This window comes from Typopeltis vanoorti, chromosome 14, assembly GCF_054136105.1.
Source record: "Typopeltis vanoorti isolate ZY-2024b chromosome 14, IOZ_Tvanoo_1.0, whole genome shotgun sequence".
NCBI classification, from domain to species: domain Eukaryota; kingdom Metazoa; phylum Arthropoda; class Arachnida; order Uropygi; family Thelyphonidae; genus Typopeltis; species Typopeltis vanoorti.
This window is the reverse complement of record NC_143562.1, coordinates 64,895,343-64,911,950: the sequence shown is the minus strand read 5'-3', so window position 1 is coordinate 64,911,950 and position 16,608 is coordinate 64,895,343. Positions and strand designations below refer to the sequence as shown.

The 16,608-nt window shown below is 33.7% G+C and overlaps 1 protein-coding gene across 3 annotated transcripts in view; it reads right to left on the bottom strand.

Moving 5' to 3' along the window:
- Positions 1-14,810: 14,810 nt before the first annotated feature.
- The window catches only part of LOC150099547 (putative G protein-coupled receptor CG31760), a 365,151-nt gene continuing 363,353 nt past the window's right edge, over positions 14,811-16,608 (bottom strand). For all 3 annotated transcript variants that reach the window (XM_090403832.1, XM_090403834.1, XM_090403833.1), the window contains one exon: positions 14,811-15,588. In XM_090403832.1, the coding sequence (XP_090259958.1) occupies positions 15,370-15,588 (219 nt within the window). In that variant the 3' untranslated portion in view covers positions 14,811-15,369. The remainder of the gene's footprint in view (positions 15,589-16,608) is intronic.

Sequence of the window (16,608 nt, the reverse complement as noted above, 5' to 3'; positions counted from 1 at the left end):
GAAGAAAACGAAAACACCACACACACTTAATAATCTACAGTTTATTCGACATCTGAAACAACTATCGTTCAAAGATTTGAACCATAGGTCAGATGTCCACAGAAACTGCACTTTCTCGCGATAGTTGAGGGCTCCTGTGCAGTCATTCGAAATTATCAATTTATTGTTTTTTCCCTTAACACTAGATATCACTCTTTCTAGACATGTAGAATGATGCTAAGCTGCAAACATAACTTTAACTAGGCAAAATAGCTGAAAATATCACAACATTTTCTGCAAAAATGGTATGGCGCCGTAAATGAATTCATTTTTTATATTTAGAAAGACATCCCAACTAATGTAATTCTGATTTTTATGTGTGGTCTCTTTGAGTTTACTTAGATAGGGCGATATCGATGTTTATTCTTCTTTCCGTCAATTTACTATTTCATAGCGAACACTCTCTCTCGTTTCGTTTTGGTTGCCTAAGAAATATCGATGTTTATTTTAATTTTTTAAATTTAGTAAAAAAAAAAAAAGATTACAAGCATTTATACGTCCAGTCTATTTTTGACATCCGTGCATCATGGTACGTGAAGAAATTTCATAGTGAATGCTTTGCTTTCTCTATGTAAAAAAATGTGGCTAATATTCCTTTCTTAATTAAGTTCATGTATTTCAGTAATGTAAACTTGCGTACTACAGAACTATATATATATAACGTTTTTTAACTTGGGTATATTATGTATTCAAGATACCAAATAATTTTATATAAACTTAGTTTTAATCCTATTTCCCAAGTAAGCAAACGGACAAGAAAGTCAAGTTTGCGCCTGCAAGTAGTGCAAGTCCAAGACAACTCTTGGTAGTGCCAATCGAGGCAACTCTTGGTAAAGGCGGATAAAGTTCTGATCACTTTTCTTAGTGTGTATAATACTAATAACTAATTAACTAATATATATATATTATGCCTCGACTGGCACTACCAAGAGTTGCCTTGGACTTGCACTACTTACAGGCGCAAACTTGACTTTCTTGTCTGTTTGCTTACTTGGGAAATAGGATTAAAACAAAGTTAATATAAAATTACTTGGTATCTTGAATATATATATATATATATATATATATCTTCTTTCTTAGCATAAACGTTCATTTCCTGATAACATGATCAGGAAATGAAACTGTCTACCAGCAATTTATTCTTACAATTCATTTATTTGTAAATATATAGGCTGTGTATTTTTTAATGCCTGGAAAAGAAACTTTTGTTTTTCCTGGAATCATTCATTCATTATTTGGTGCCACAAGTAAACATGTGGAGAGCAATTAACTTTTCTTAACAATTAACTAGAATCTACACAACTCTTAGTGACTGATCTTCAGGGCCGTTCCGTGGGTTTGCGCCGCCTGAGTGCAAAATTTTTGTGTCCCCCCCCCCCTTTAAAAATTAAAAGATCCCGAAGTACAATAACACGTTTCGAATCATTTTATTATACTGCACATTAAGAGCAAATCTCTCTCTCTCTCTCTCTCTGTAAAAAATATAGTTTATGATCCTTTTTCATTAACGTATGAATTTTTATTAGCTAATGCTGCTATTTAGAATTTATGATCAGAGATGTTGAAGCCTAGATTAATATCATGGCTTTTAAGACGTCATTAAAATAGTTTTTTTTAAGGGGAAGGGGCGGAAAAATATGCTACTGCACGTGGCGACAAAATTTCTAGGGTTGGCCCTGGGGCCAGTCCTGGTGAATATGGTGTTTGAGGTAGATATTGAAATCCCAAGTCGTATATTGTCTGTTGGATTTCATAAGCAGGTGCATTATCCTGCAAAAGTAACACGCCTCTGCTTAGTTTCTCGAACCGATTTTCCTTCAGTACCTCCTTCAATTCCTTCAGAGCTGCTGTAACAGTTTCACCTTTCTTGAGGTAAGGTAAGGATTACACCATCCATATCCTAAAAGACAATGGCAAGAACTTTCCCTGCTGACTGTTTGGTTCGAAACTTCTTTGGCCATGGAGAACCTTTGTGTCTCCACTCCATTGACTGTTGTTTGTTCTCTGGGTCATAGTGACGAAGCCATGTTTCATCAACGGTTAGAATATGAGCTAAAAAATTTCACGAAGATGAAATCCCTTTATGAAATGTTCTTTTAACATCTCAACTATACCCGCCTCAGTGGATATCATTCACTGCAACCAGTATGCCCCGCCAAAAATTCGCTTTCCGAACGAAGTAGGATAAATAATAGTTATAAATAGTAGGATAATAAAAAGATATATATACCTCTCAAATAATATAAAATACCTCTCAAAATAATCCAAAACAAAAAAAAAAAAAAAAAAAAATTGCACACACATCTTTGCCCCCACACGCCTTATAATTCATTTTTCGGTGAACTGTATATTCGATGAATTGTGATTTTTCGATGAATTGTTGTTTTTCGATCAATTGCGTTTCGATGAATTGTCTTTTCGATTAACTGCTCATCGGTGAATTGCTTTTTTGGGGAATTGTCTTTCGATGAATTGCTTTTTTGGGGAATTGTCTTTCGATGAATTGCTTTTTCGATTAATTGTTGTTCGATAAACTGATTTTCGATGAATTGTTTATTCGGTGAATTGCTTTTTCGATGAATTGTTGTTCGATGAATTGGCTTCGATGAATTGTCTTTCGGTAAACTGTTTTTCGATGAACTCTCCGGATACCCTGCCTCTCGCAGGACTTGATGATGTGCAGGCCTGCTATTAAAGAATACTACAAAATTTATTTCGTTCGCCCTTCAGAACGCAAGCTATTACTGGACTCTAGATGGATGGGTTTTAATGATATACAGCATTTAGAACCTTTACATAAAGTTGTCGATTCATCTGAATTTTTGTTTCGCTCGGATCATTTGCAAGTGCATTAAGGACCGAAACGTGTCAAAAGGATATATTGCAGTACTTCTGTTCTGCTAAACTGGATTATGTGAATTATTAATATTCATATTAATAATTCACATAATGTTAAATATTAATAATTCTGCGCTTGCAAATGATCCAAATGATCAAAAATATAACACTCAGGATCTGTATTAAAATTATCGAGTCTTTTTAATTTTTGTTTCATTTGGTACCATTTGTAGTAGTAAAATTAGGCAAGCAAATTATGTCTACACTACATAAACCCAAAACGAGATGACATTTCATAAACTCGCAGAACGTTTCACGCACTCGTCAGATTTTTAAGAAAGTATCATAATTCTATTGAGCTATTTGAACAATATAAATTTGTCGGACATAATAATTCTCGCGAAAGCATATCGATAGTCATTCGACGCTGAACAATTTTAAAATGTATTATATCTTTGAAAAAAATATTATATTACAGCATGTCTGTGTATTTGGTCAGGTTGTTGTACAGTAATTTTAGTCTTGGGTTCAAGAAGTATAGCTGAGGGAAGAGATTTTTTCACAACTATAATTCTGTTTTATTGGCAAAACAATTCTGAATGATAATAATAATTCTGTAGTCTGATGGAATTTAATGATATTTGGTATTTAGGATCACTACTCAAATTTTTCATTTAATTTTATTTAAATTAAGGGGCTATTTAATCCCACATTATTTCAAAGCCGAATAAGAAAACTCTAAGATAGAAATCAAAGCGTTTCATGCCGAATATAGCAAACTATAAAAGTTCGGCGAGTCCAAGCGTGAGCAAACACCTGGGTGGTACAATACCGGGAAACTCGTTATAGAGGAGGTTAAAGCTAGTATTGCTATTCTTAGTATTTGCCCTAATGTAAATCTCATTCCCTAGGACAGCGGTGTTCAACCCGTCGATCGTGATCGACAGGTCGATCGCGGAGCGATTTTTGGTCGAGCTCTTCTTTATTCCTCCTTACTTACAAATTTAGTTAAAACTGAAAACATAATATTTTATTTATCATTATTTTGTATTATTTTTTAATTCTCTTTAAGTGTATTGCTATTGTTTATTTATTTTTCCTTAAAATTGTCAAATCAGTAATTTTCTTATAAGTCCGGGTAAATGAATTAATTTGGATCAGTGGAAGTCAAACAGCGACCCGAGAGAATACGATTATAAGCAAAGCACATCGTATGCATTTCGTTTATAATCGTGTTTACTCGTAACCAGGTCTGGCGGAAGCGGGCATGCAGAGCATGCGGTGCATGCGGGCGCCGCTACGAAGGGGGCGCCGGGGCATGGGTCATAAGTTCATTTTTAAGAAACAAAATTTTTATCATAAACACAAAAAATTCTTAGAATGATCAATATTAAAATAAATAAGACCGGATACACCGAATAAAAATTTTTAAAAAATTGTATATTGCCAGCTGTTTACAATTTTGCAGCGAGAGTAGGCTAAATGCTTGCCTCCAGAATCAAAAGTGAAACGGTGAACGGTTTTTATGCGCAGAAACCAATTTTTGTACAAAACATTTGTTGCTACGTAACTAGTCATATGATACCGTAAAAACTCGATTGTAGCTTAAATATTCCAAAGCACATTATATTCGATTGTTTACTTAGGTTAAGTCCCATGTGAATATTGTAAAAATAAACTTTGTTTGTCTCTGTATAGTTAGTTTTAGATGTTATTGTAAATAACACTTTGGAAGTTAACTATATATACTGCTTTAATAAGAATATGTTAGAGTGTTAAAAACAAAGGCGAAGCTGCATGTAATAGATCTACATGGCGGCATTAGAAAGATTGTTATTAAAATTTGTTTGTATGAGAAAGGCTTGCAGGCTCTAAGTGTAAACATCTGCTAAGTCAGTCAGAAAGGTTCAAACAACTTTCCGATGGCCGGCAACTTACAATTAAAAGAAAGCGGAGGAGAACAAAAGGCGTGCCGAACTTGAAACTTAAGATGAAAGAATCATACTGATTCTTTGGGGGTTGCCAAACTTCATGCAAGGTCTCAGAGGAGGTATAATAAAAAGGGACTGAAGCAAACAGAAGGGGCTGCACGGATCCAGAGATTGCTGCAGAAGTGGAGGGGCCCTGTTCCAGAGACATCCACAGAGAGACCGGAGAGGCTGCCCGGTTCTAGACGCTGTCAAAGAGGAGGCAGCTCGGTTCCAGGCATTGCTAAAGCTGCCCGGTCCCAGACGTTGCCATAGAGAGACAGAGCTGCTCGGATCCAGACATCGTCAGAGAGCATCCCAGATCCAGACGTTGGTTGAGAGAGGAGTTTTCCGCTTCCAGAAAGGAGCTTCTCGGTTCGAGACGTCGCTAGAGAGAAACGACTTCTAGGCCACAGACAGGGCTTTCAAATTGCCGAAAGAAGTCCCAAACGCCGTAGAAGAGAAACGTTTCCAGTCCAGAGTGATCCTGATTGACAGTTCACAACAGTTTCATTTCTCGGCATTTTCAGTTTCTTAGAGGCGGCAATTCAAGCTACTTGAGACGGCAGTCGTCCAGGCATTTTCGGCGAGCCCAAGTAGAGGAGAAAAGGCGAGGCAAATTTCCCGAAGTACCTTCGCTCGTAAGTTTTTCTTTTTGCCGTGGGAGAATAACATTTTTCCGGAACTGTACGAGTCCCGCTACATTCCCAATTGATATAGCCGAAGCCAAAATTCCAGATGAAGATCTGAGATGAAAGAATTGCCACAGAACGTTTAGTGAAAGACTTTTGACTAATTGTGAGATACAGAGCCTTTGTAAGTTCAAAACTTTTATATAATTCCTCCTATAGTTCTATTAGAAAGACTTTTAAGATATATGGTTAATGTTTAATAAGGTTAAGAAGTGTCCTTAAGAGAATCAATTGGCATGTTAGAAGTTGATATCAAATTTGTAAAGATAACTTAACAGAGAAATTTAGGTAACCTCTTTGCGAGTAAGCTTGGAGTTTAATGAGTAAAATTTGTAAACTGAGAGTAGATAACATTTTGTGTTAAAGAAAGTATTTTAAAGTTGAAGAAAAAAGGTTCTAAATTTTGCTAAAGAGTTTTTATAGAAGGATAGAGAAAGCACTCTCCCTAATGTTTAAATTCGTGTACATTTCATAATAATGTAAATAAATGTTATTTGACTTTCTTGTAAACATAGCACGTAATAATATAAACAAGAGAGATTCTGAGAGAGAGAACGCGCGCACAGCTATATTAGAATAACGGACAATAAAGTATAAAGTAAAGAAAAAAGACATCCCAAGTAATTAATAGAAATTACAAGTATACAAAGTTAAAATAATAATAAAATTTTACAATGTCGCAGTAATGACAGGATAGCAACAGTAGATTTATAACAGTACGCATCTCAATAGGCTACTGACAGTAACGCAGTGCGGACTATTGTTTCGTCTCTGTGTCGTGTTGTGTAATAATTTCTTGTGGGTTTAATAGAAATGGAATCAAAAATTAAAAAAGTTATCTGGTGCACAAAATCGTAAGCGTCATGCTGTTAAAGAAGCAGATATTAAGAAACAAACTGGGGCTCTTAATAAATTTGTTAAAATATTAAAATATTCTGATGCAGATTGTAACCAACTCGATACATCGGAAATCAGAGTTGACGAACCGTGCACATCATCCAGTTTGAATGAAAGTACTATTACAACTGTTGAACAAGATAACAAGACGCAGGATTTAAGTGAAAAACAGTTAGGAGAAGATTTCGTTGTAGTTGACCACGAAACTAACACATTGTTAGTCTCTGTAAATTTAGAAGATCCAGGTGAATGGGGAAATATTGATGAAAAATTACGAGTTGTTTTAATTGAAATGGGGCCTGTTCAAAAGAAAAATATAATATATCCCAGAGATACATATGGCCGTAAATTTGGCGACACGTATTATAATAGAAACATGGAAAACGGGGAGCTCGTGCCAAGAACATGACTCATTTATTCCGAAACTTTAAATTCTGTTTTTTGCTTTTGTTGCAAACTTTTCGTACCTACTGAATCAAGTAGTCTTGCAGAAGGTTATAACGATTAGAGAAATGTCAGTACAACTTTGCATAGACATGAGACTAGTTTAGCTCACATGAAAAATTTTTTAAAATGGAAGGAACTTCATAAAAATTTAAAAAACATAACTACTATTGATTGCCAGACTCAAAGCATGTATGAAATGGAAAAGAAACATTGGACGAGTGTTTTAGAACGCTTGATTGAAATTATAGTAATTTTGGTAGCCAAAATTTAGCTTTTCGCGGATCATCTGATAAATTATATGAAAGGAATAACGGCAATTTTTTAAAAATTAGTCGAATTGTTTGCGAAGTTTGATCCCCTTATGGAAAATCATGTTGATAGGGCCCTACAAGGAAACAATAGAGTACACTATTTGAGTAAAGACAGTCAAAATGAAATATTGGAAACTTTAAGTAATGCAATCAGGGATACAATTTTATTATCAATTCGAAAATCTAAATATTATTCCATAATTTTAGACTGCACACCTGATGCAAGTAAAACAGAACAAATTACCATTCTTATTCGCTTTGTTTCCTGTGACAATGGAATTGTGAAGATCAGGGAAAACTTTTTAGGTTTTGCAGATATATCAGATTCCGCAGGACGTGGTTTATTTGCAACAATAGTGGAATAACTGGAAAAATGGAATATTCCCATTGAAGACATGTGAGATCAAGGGTATGACAATGGGGCAAATATGAAAGGGAAAAAATATGGGCTCCAAAATTTGCTTTTGAACAAACATCCTCGAGCTTTTTACGTGCCATGTGCTGTTCATACTGTAAATTTAATCATTAACGATGCAGCCAAAGTGAATGCAGATACAATTAGTTTCTTTGCAATTATTCTCTTACAAACGTCGGGCAATCCTTTTAAAGTTCGTAAAAAATTTAACATTGAAACAGCCATCAGAAACGCAATGGAAAAGTAAAATTAATGTGATCCGCCCTCTATGATATCAATTAGGAGAAATTTACGATGCACTTTTTGAAATTTTAAATAATGAAAATTTTAATAAAGAAACTCTGCATGAAGCACAAACATTATGTGCTGAAATGAAGGACTACAAATTTATTTGTTCTCTTATAATTTGGCATGATTTACTTAATTGAATAAAGCCTGTGAGTAAAATGCTTCAAGACAAAAATATGAACATTACGCTTGCTTTAGAATCTATCGAAAACTTAAAAATATTCTTACAAGAGTATCGATCAGATACAAATTTTAAAGAAGTAATAAAAACGGCAAAAGAACTGAGTGAAGAGGTGGATGGAGAACAAAAATTTAAAATTGGTACGAAAGTTCGATGACGAAAGAAGATGTGACAATTTGACTACGAGCATCATGACGAAACGCCACAATCGCCAGAAGATAAATTTAGAGTGAATGTGTTTTATATACTTCTAGACGTTGCAATGTGTTCGTTAATAGAACGTTCTGAACATGTAAAAACATATTATGATAATTTCAATTTATTGTATAGATTACTACAAATTAATAACGAACATTTACAAAAAAATTGTGACGATTTAGAGATTCTCTTGATGGACGGCGACAATAAAGACGTAAATGCAATAGAACTATATGACGAGTTATTTGCTTTCCGGGATATTTTTCGAAAGGATAATTTAAATATTCAAAACCCTTTCGATATTCTTAATTTTATTGTGTCCAATAATTTATCTTTCCCTAACTTTTCAATTGCTTTAAGAATACTATTAACCCTACCTGTTAGTGTAGCGAGCGGTGAACGTTCCTTTTCCAAGTTGAAATTGATTAAAACCTACTTAAGAACAAGTATGTCACATAAAAGGCTTGTTAGTTTGGTTAATAGCTATTGAAAATGATATATATGCGGAATTAGACATTAAGACCATTATTTCTAATTTGATGAATATGAAATCAAGAACCCTAAAATTTTAATAAAAAAATTTCAAGTATATTTATGTAATTTAATTTATTTTCTGTTATTCTGTAATGATTTTATTTTTTGAATACTTATATTAATATTAATAAAATGTTCTAATTATTATTTCTGAATTATTTTCTTATTTTCTCATCTATCTTGAGTTTCTTTTATTTTCTTAAAAGATAATTCCACTTATAAAAATTATTAAAAAAATTTACAGCTTACTAAGAAATTAGTAAAATGCAAGAATTTTTTAAACTTTAGTTCAAATAAATTTTAACTTTAATTAAAATTCGTTTTAATTTTGTTAGCGATTCTGGTCGGCGAGAAGGCTCTAATCCCTGTATCATTATATTCAACGATTAAAGTGAAGTGGCTTTATCAAAATTTGCTTTAACTTTTGAGAATTTTTTGAATATTCGGGTTTTTAATGATTATCCTGCCTAGTCAACACCCCCGGTTCGTTACATTTAGCGAACCAACGTGTGGCTGTTCTGTCAAAATTTATTTAAGAAATTTCAAATAATTTAAATTTTTATTATCGTAAAAGAACCACACACGCCTGGATCGTTACAGGGGGCGCTTAGATAGGCATTGCATGCGGGCGGCAAAGACCCTAGCTCCGGCTCTGCTCGGAACTACATCACACTCTTCCCACTACTCACGATTAGAATTTCAGTTGAGTTTTAGTTGCTCTAACTTTATCGTTGGATTTACCATTATTTTGTTCGCTGGTTGATAAGTTATAAACATTTTTTATTTTAATAAAATATTTAAAAGTTATTTTTTTTTTTAATTTGAGGATAATCATAAGTGTATCAAAGAAATCGAAGGCGCATCATTTTCACAAAGAATGGGGAATGGATTATTTCTTTACAATGGTAAATGGAAAGTGTTGTTGTTTGATTTGTAATTCATCTGTAGCAATTCCAAAAAAAAAGTAATATTGAGAGGCATTTTCGATCGCTACATGCAAAATATGATGAAGAATCAAAAATTATAAATTTAAAGGCAGGACTTTCTGGACAACAAAATATGATTTCGAAAGTAACAAATAAACCAATATCAGCCACTATTGCATCTTTGAAAGTGTGTCATTTATTAGCAAAAGCAAAAAAGCCTTTTATTGATGGAGAGTTAATAAAAGAATCGTTTCTTGCAACAGCAGAATCTTTATTTTCTGATTTTAAAAATAAAAATGAAATCATTTCGAATATTAAAGATTTACAACTCTCCAGTACAACGGTTATGAGAAGAGTTGAAATTTTAAGTGCCGATCTGAATACTCAGTTAATGTCAGACATTCACCAGTGTGTTGCGTTTTCATTACAATTTGATGAATCAAACGACTTCACGGATACTGCTCAGTTAATGGTATTTATTCGCATGGTATTTCAAGATTATTCAAGTAAAGAAGAACTTCTGAAAATTGTACCATTATTGGGAAGGACTAGGGGAGAAGACATTTTTTCAGCATTTGATGAATTTGTGAAACAACACAAACTTCTGCTTTTTAAACTTGTGTCTATTACTACTGATGGTGCTCCTGCAATGATAGGTAATAAATCAGGCTTCATTTCATTATGTACGATGACAAAAATACCAGATATTTTAACGTACCACTGTATTATCCACCAACAAGTACCGTGTAGTGAAAGATTAAACGCAAAAGATGTTTTGGATATTACATTTAAAATTATAAATTCTGTTTTCGAGGAAAAGCCATACAACGGCAGTTATTTAAATTACAGGCAGATGATGATAGGGAACTTCTGTTGTACAATAATGTTCGCTGGCTCAGCAGAAGTAAATTTTTAGAAAGATTTCTTGTATTAATTAACGATATAAAAATTTTTCTTGATGAAAAAGGAGATATTTATCCACAATTGAATGATAAAAGATGGTTGTTACACTTATCATTTTTAGTAGATTTCTGTACAAAATTAAGCAATTTAAATTTAGAGTTACAAGGTAGAGATAAAAATTTAATTGACATGTTAAGTTCAATAAAAAGTTTCCAACAATACTTTTATTAAAGAAAAATATAAATGACCGCGAATTTAGAAATCTCCCATATTTATTAAAATTTTTTGAACAAAATCAAGAAATGCTTCGCTGTGATTTAAAAGAATTTATTCGTGAAATAGAATTAGTTGAGGAAGAAATAAATTCAAGATTTAAAGATTTTAATAAAACTGAAATGATTGTATCTTTTATCAATAATCCATTTCAAGAAAACTTGAACATCACAGAAATTTCAAATAAAATTAGTGGGCTGTTTGATATAAACTAAGCTGAAGTAGAACTTGAGATAATAAATATTCAGTATAGTTTACATTTAAAATCAATAAACAATGAAGTCATTTGGAAGTATACACAACTGATATTGCGCAAAAAATTCTGTCGTGTTTCGGATCGACATAGTTGTCAGCATCCGCTTTTTCAAATATGAACGTCATAAAAAATCAATTAAGAAACCAAATTACAAATGATCATTTGGATGATTGTCTGCGATTGGCCACTTCTTCATATCAACCTGACTATGAAAATATTGCGAGGTCCAAACAATGCCAAATTTTACATTAACTTTTTTTTAATCAACCAGCATTTCCTGTAACTTGTGAGTTTGTAATCAATCTGTTGTTTTTTTTAACTTTGGTTTTCCAAAATAAAGAAATAAATATTTTATTCCATTATATTTGTTTTATTTGTTGTATTAAATAATTAAAAGTGATAAATAAATTTTTAAATACACAAATAAAGTTTTTAGTTTCTTTAAAGTTTTTAAGGCTGGGACAGTGGGTCCTCCGAAGTGAGTGAGCGCGCTTTTAACTGCATAGTTGTGCGTGATCAGATATCAGGTTGGGGAACGTGATCTATATAAGAGAGTAGATCGCCGAATAACTTAGTATAGAAAAGTAGCTCGCATAGTAAAAAAGGTTGAACATCACTGCCCTAGGAAGGAGATGTATGTTGTTTTACATTAAGTGAGACAGACCGGTTTCAACCTTTATTGAGGTCTCATCAGTGAGTAGGTAGATCAAATAATACCAAGATTATAGTGATAATAGCTTTAATACATATTGTCAAAAATGTGCACAGATAAATTAATGAAATTAAAAATCTATCCGATCATATTTTTCTTGATTTTGTAACGAATGTCATTTTCTTAATTGGTAACCTTCAAATGACCAAGCTTTATCCACCTTTACAACGAGTTGCCCGGTATTGTACCACCCAGGTGTTTGTTCACGCTTGGACTCGCCGAACTTTTATAGTTTTGCTATATTCGGCACGAAACTCTTTGATTTCTATCTTAATAGTTTTCTTATTCGGCTTTGAAATAATGTGGGATTAAATATCCTCTTAATTTAAATAATTTTAACATCGTCGAAGTGAAGCCTTTTGGCTCTTTATTTCATTAATTTGTCATTTAAGTTAAATTATTTTAATGGCAAAGTTAGGTAAAACAAATTTGTTTGCAGTACATACGCCGAAACAAGTCTAGGTTCAGGTGTAATAATGAATGTCGACACTATACAAGAATGCTGTTAAATTCATGTTTTTTTGTGATTGTCTGCAACTTTTTATGGTTGCCTCCAATTATTTCCATACGCATGTCAGTTCTGGAAATGGGCTTTGAGTACTATTGTCAGGTGGTGTACTAGAGGAAAGGGGGTTTATCGTGTAAGCATCATTTTTAATGCTCTGGTAAAATTTTGACGGAATTTGCATATAAACAAGAATAAGTGTTAGTAAACGAAATCATTTGCTAGAAAGTAGGGCTTATTAGAATCCGCGTCTGTAAACAAACTATAAGAAAGCTATCAATATCAACATTTCTGTAAGAGATAATTGCTTAGGAAAAACAAAAAGTGAGGTCTTCATTATTTTAGCCAGAGTTATACCTCTGACTTTTTCCGTAATATTATCATCATCGAATAACTCGTGAAAACATCAAAACTTGTAAATTATGTAACAGAGACTAATATACACCCTTTTTATATCGCGTCCCCGTTATCACATCTCAGTGCTCATCACCTCAATAAATATGTATGTAAATTTTTCTTATGTGTCTACTTAAATAGAAATTTGAGGCGAAGAGATGAGGCATTTCGCGTCCTTCTCACTTCAACAAATCTGCTACCCTGGAATCCTTCTCATAACTTTCTGCAAATGTTTTCAATCATGGCGCGAACGCTAGCCTTTTTATTTCATGCTGTAGTTCTAGTTTAAATCGAGATTCATCCATCTTCGTATATTAAAAATAAAAATTATTGTTCATGCAAACAAGTTTACTTGCATGTTGTCTGTCACTGTACATAAATATGGAGGGAGAGATCGTTTCATGTTTATGGCAGTAAACTCTGTTAATAATTAATATCTTTTGGCATGCACGACCCTCGCAGTTATGCAGAATTTGACTATGTTTTAATTGTAAAATACTTTATTTATTTCGCGATGCATTTCTGCACACGTTCACGTAAATTCTTACCTATATAGACTGTTCTTGAATAATGTTAGAATAGCAGTGATATTTATTTACATTCCATACAACTTTTTAGATAGTTTTCTTTTTAATGGTCCCCCCCCCCCCCCCCAAGTTTCCATAAGTTAGAGATAAGCGTCTTCGGCTATCCCTTTGAGGAATATTTGCTTACTCATTGTACTATGAAATATTTCAATATTTAGCTTGTTTGAATTAGAAATGCCTCTGAACTGCAGTTTAAAGCCGAGTTGTCAGTATATTTTGTCTTAATTGTGTGTGTGTGTGTGCGCGCGCGCGTGTGTGGCCAATTTTTGTGGGATAATAAATTCTGCCACCTCCGTATGAGACTGTCTAACTTACTTTGGTCCTTCGCTTGGAAAGACCTGGGTTCGAATCTTGTCCAGGACGAGTGAAACCTTTAAAAGGGCTTTTCAGTGTTAGCCGGTTTCCTACGGAGATGACAGAGTTTTTTCTCCCTGAAATTTGATTTTGCATTACGCAAAATACGCACACCGCTGCCAGAGAGCACACTCAATAATGTAGTGGCTTTTATAGCCATAGTCGCTTCGACCATACCTTATCGTACCAAAACATAACACAGCGGCGAGTCAGAGCTTGTTACGCAAGTAACTGGATCTTATCAATCTAATTTATGCAAAAATAGGGCAGTTAATCCTATCTGCATACTGGAGCATCTCTAAATTATGTTTTAAGCTGGACGACCGAGTTTCTGGGAAGAAAAATCATCCTACCACCTCCGTAGGAGAGTGGCCGATTTGCCTCCAAGCTGAAAGCTTTATAAATGCTCCTTCTGCTGAATGGCACTCCAACCCAGGTATTTTTAAAGGCCGTTGTCATGACTGGGTGCACTACGGAGGCACTATAAGTTCAATATAATAAGTTGAAGTTTAAATATCAAATTTAAATGTTTGTATTATTATTATATTATTACTCTGTAGGTACAAAAACGTAAATCCAGCTCTGCAAAGCTATCCTCGCTAGTTTATTTTGAATGCAAAATAATCACCCATTATCCAAACAAACTTTCTATCAAAGTACAAGCCAAACCAAACAAGTAAACAAAAAAAGTAAATTAAGTTTGCGTAAGAAACTACCAAGAATTTCAATTAGTAGAGTATGGCAGAAGATAATCTTTGACATAAGCTACATAGGTATCCGCTAATTAAGAGGTGGTTATGCTGAAATTTGTCTTCTCTAGTCCACTAATTATAACTTTTATTAGTTTCTTACATAAATTTAGTTTCTTTGGCGCATACTTCGATAGAGAGATTATCTCAGTTATAGATTTTGTCACCAAGTGAAGTTATTTTGGATCTTAAGCCCATTAAATTCTAAATGTCCTACCATTTCTTTAATAATTTTGACAGTAGTGCTAGTACCGTTGATTGAATTGGAAATTACTTGCGTGTGTGTGTGTGTGTGTGTGTCTATTCGAGTGTAGATGAATGAACCAGGTCAACACGTACATAAAACAACTTAAATATCTGTTACATATTATCCAGTGAGTAATTACACCATGGAGGGGATCGAACATCACAAAAGGCCTACATTTCCTGCACAACGAAAATAGATTTTTTTTTTTTTTGAATATTTGTCTTGATCACTGTAAAACGATCATAATGTCCACTTGTTCTACAATAAAACGTGGGGAAATTTTCACATTTCCACCTAGAGGGGCAGCACATGCGAGTTGACATCACATTGGTCACAACCGATGAACAGCGTGATATTGCACTGCCGTTGACCAGCAGCTTTGACTAAGAACTAATCGAAGCTGTAATGATTGAAGAAATGGAAGAGCATTCGTTACAGTAGTGAAGAGGTGGAGTCTGATGAGTTGTCTTGGTTAGTAACTCTAAAAGGCTGTCTCCTAGTTCAAGGCTGCAATAAGTCGACCCCACGGATTACATGAGAAAGGCTTCGTTAATGCGGACTATAGCCCTCACGAGGATACAAATCGTCGAAATTTGGTTTACATCTTAGGCTCATTTGATTTTGTAAAGATCATCACAGCAATTGCTTACTTCTTCACACACGTTCGCTGACCAGTTCGGCAGCTGGGGATATCCTTGAACCCGGAGAGTCAGTACTTTCAAACTTCATGTACATGTTTTTCACTATAGGACTCTGGGTGGTGTTAGTCTGGTTGAAGAAACCTCCGTGCTTTGGCTTTAGATGGCGGTTGTTGATCTCCATATGAACTATCTTCATGAATTCAATTTGGGCAGCCAACTTTTGAATTTCCTCCTGGTTTGAAAGAAGAAAAGAGATGTTTATTTACACATTTTAAATTAATAATTGAAATTAGTTTCCGTAACTTGGGCATTATACATTGAATATTCATAATGATAATAACCAGGTTCAGAATTCATTCCATCTTATGAGGAAAGTTTCCAACTTCATATTGGATTTTTATGGCTTTTAATATAGAAGCTGGATAGAAATCATTTGTTACCAACCAAGCCAATGCAAAATAGGAATGTTGCAGTATTATAATAAGATTTCAAGACGTGTGTTTTGTGGGTTTGATACCACTTGGTTGGTATCAAAGGATTTCTGTTCACTTTTTTTTTTTCAAAATATACTTATTTAGGGCTGAGGCTGTTCTATATTATATACGACATTAGTTTTTTTTTTTTTTAAATAATTATTTTTAAATAACAAATCAATTACAACACCCTTCCGAATAAAACAAGGACGAATGATCGCGTTTATCCGATATTTTTCATACGGCTTTTACATATGGTATTTAAATATCTTTTTAGCGCAAATCGGTAAATCGCATGGCTTTAGATCTGCAAGACATGGTTCGAATCATTTCAGGAAAGCGATAAATATTGTCTAGGCCTTTGCTGCCGAAAGAAGAATCACAGTGAATCAGTACTGACAATTTTTTTTTTTTTTTTCACGAAATTTAAAAAAAAAAAAAAAAAGCTTCTTCCCATTCACCCATATACTCGTAAATACACTCATTGTCTTTCTCTGCCTTAGTTCTAAACAACTCAGTTCTGACTTTTCTAGGATTTTCCTGAATTTCATTCGTAATGAGTTTCATGGAAGCGAGAACAAACTGTTAATGATAGCTTGTTCTCACTTCCGTTTAAGTTGTTTCCTTATTGAGTTATTAGTGACTTACGGATTATCTCATTTTTCATACTTAGTGTTTTATCTTTGCATCTTCAGATGCAGTTGTTTTGTCCATTAGCAGTGATATGTTTTTAATATCAAGTCTATACACGAATCGTTGAAAAACCTATAGCACATCAA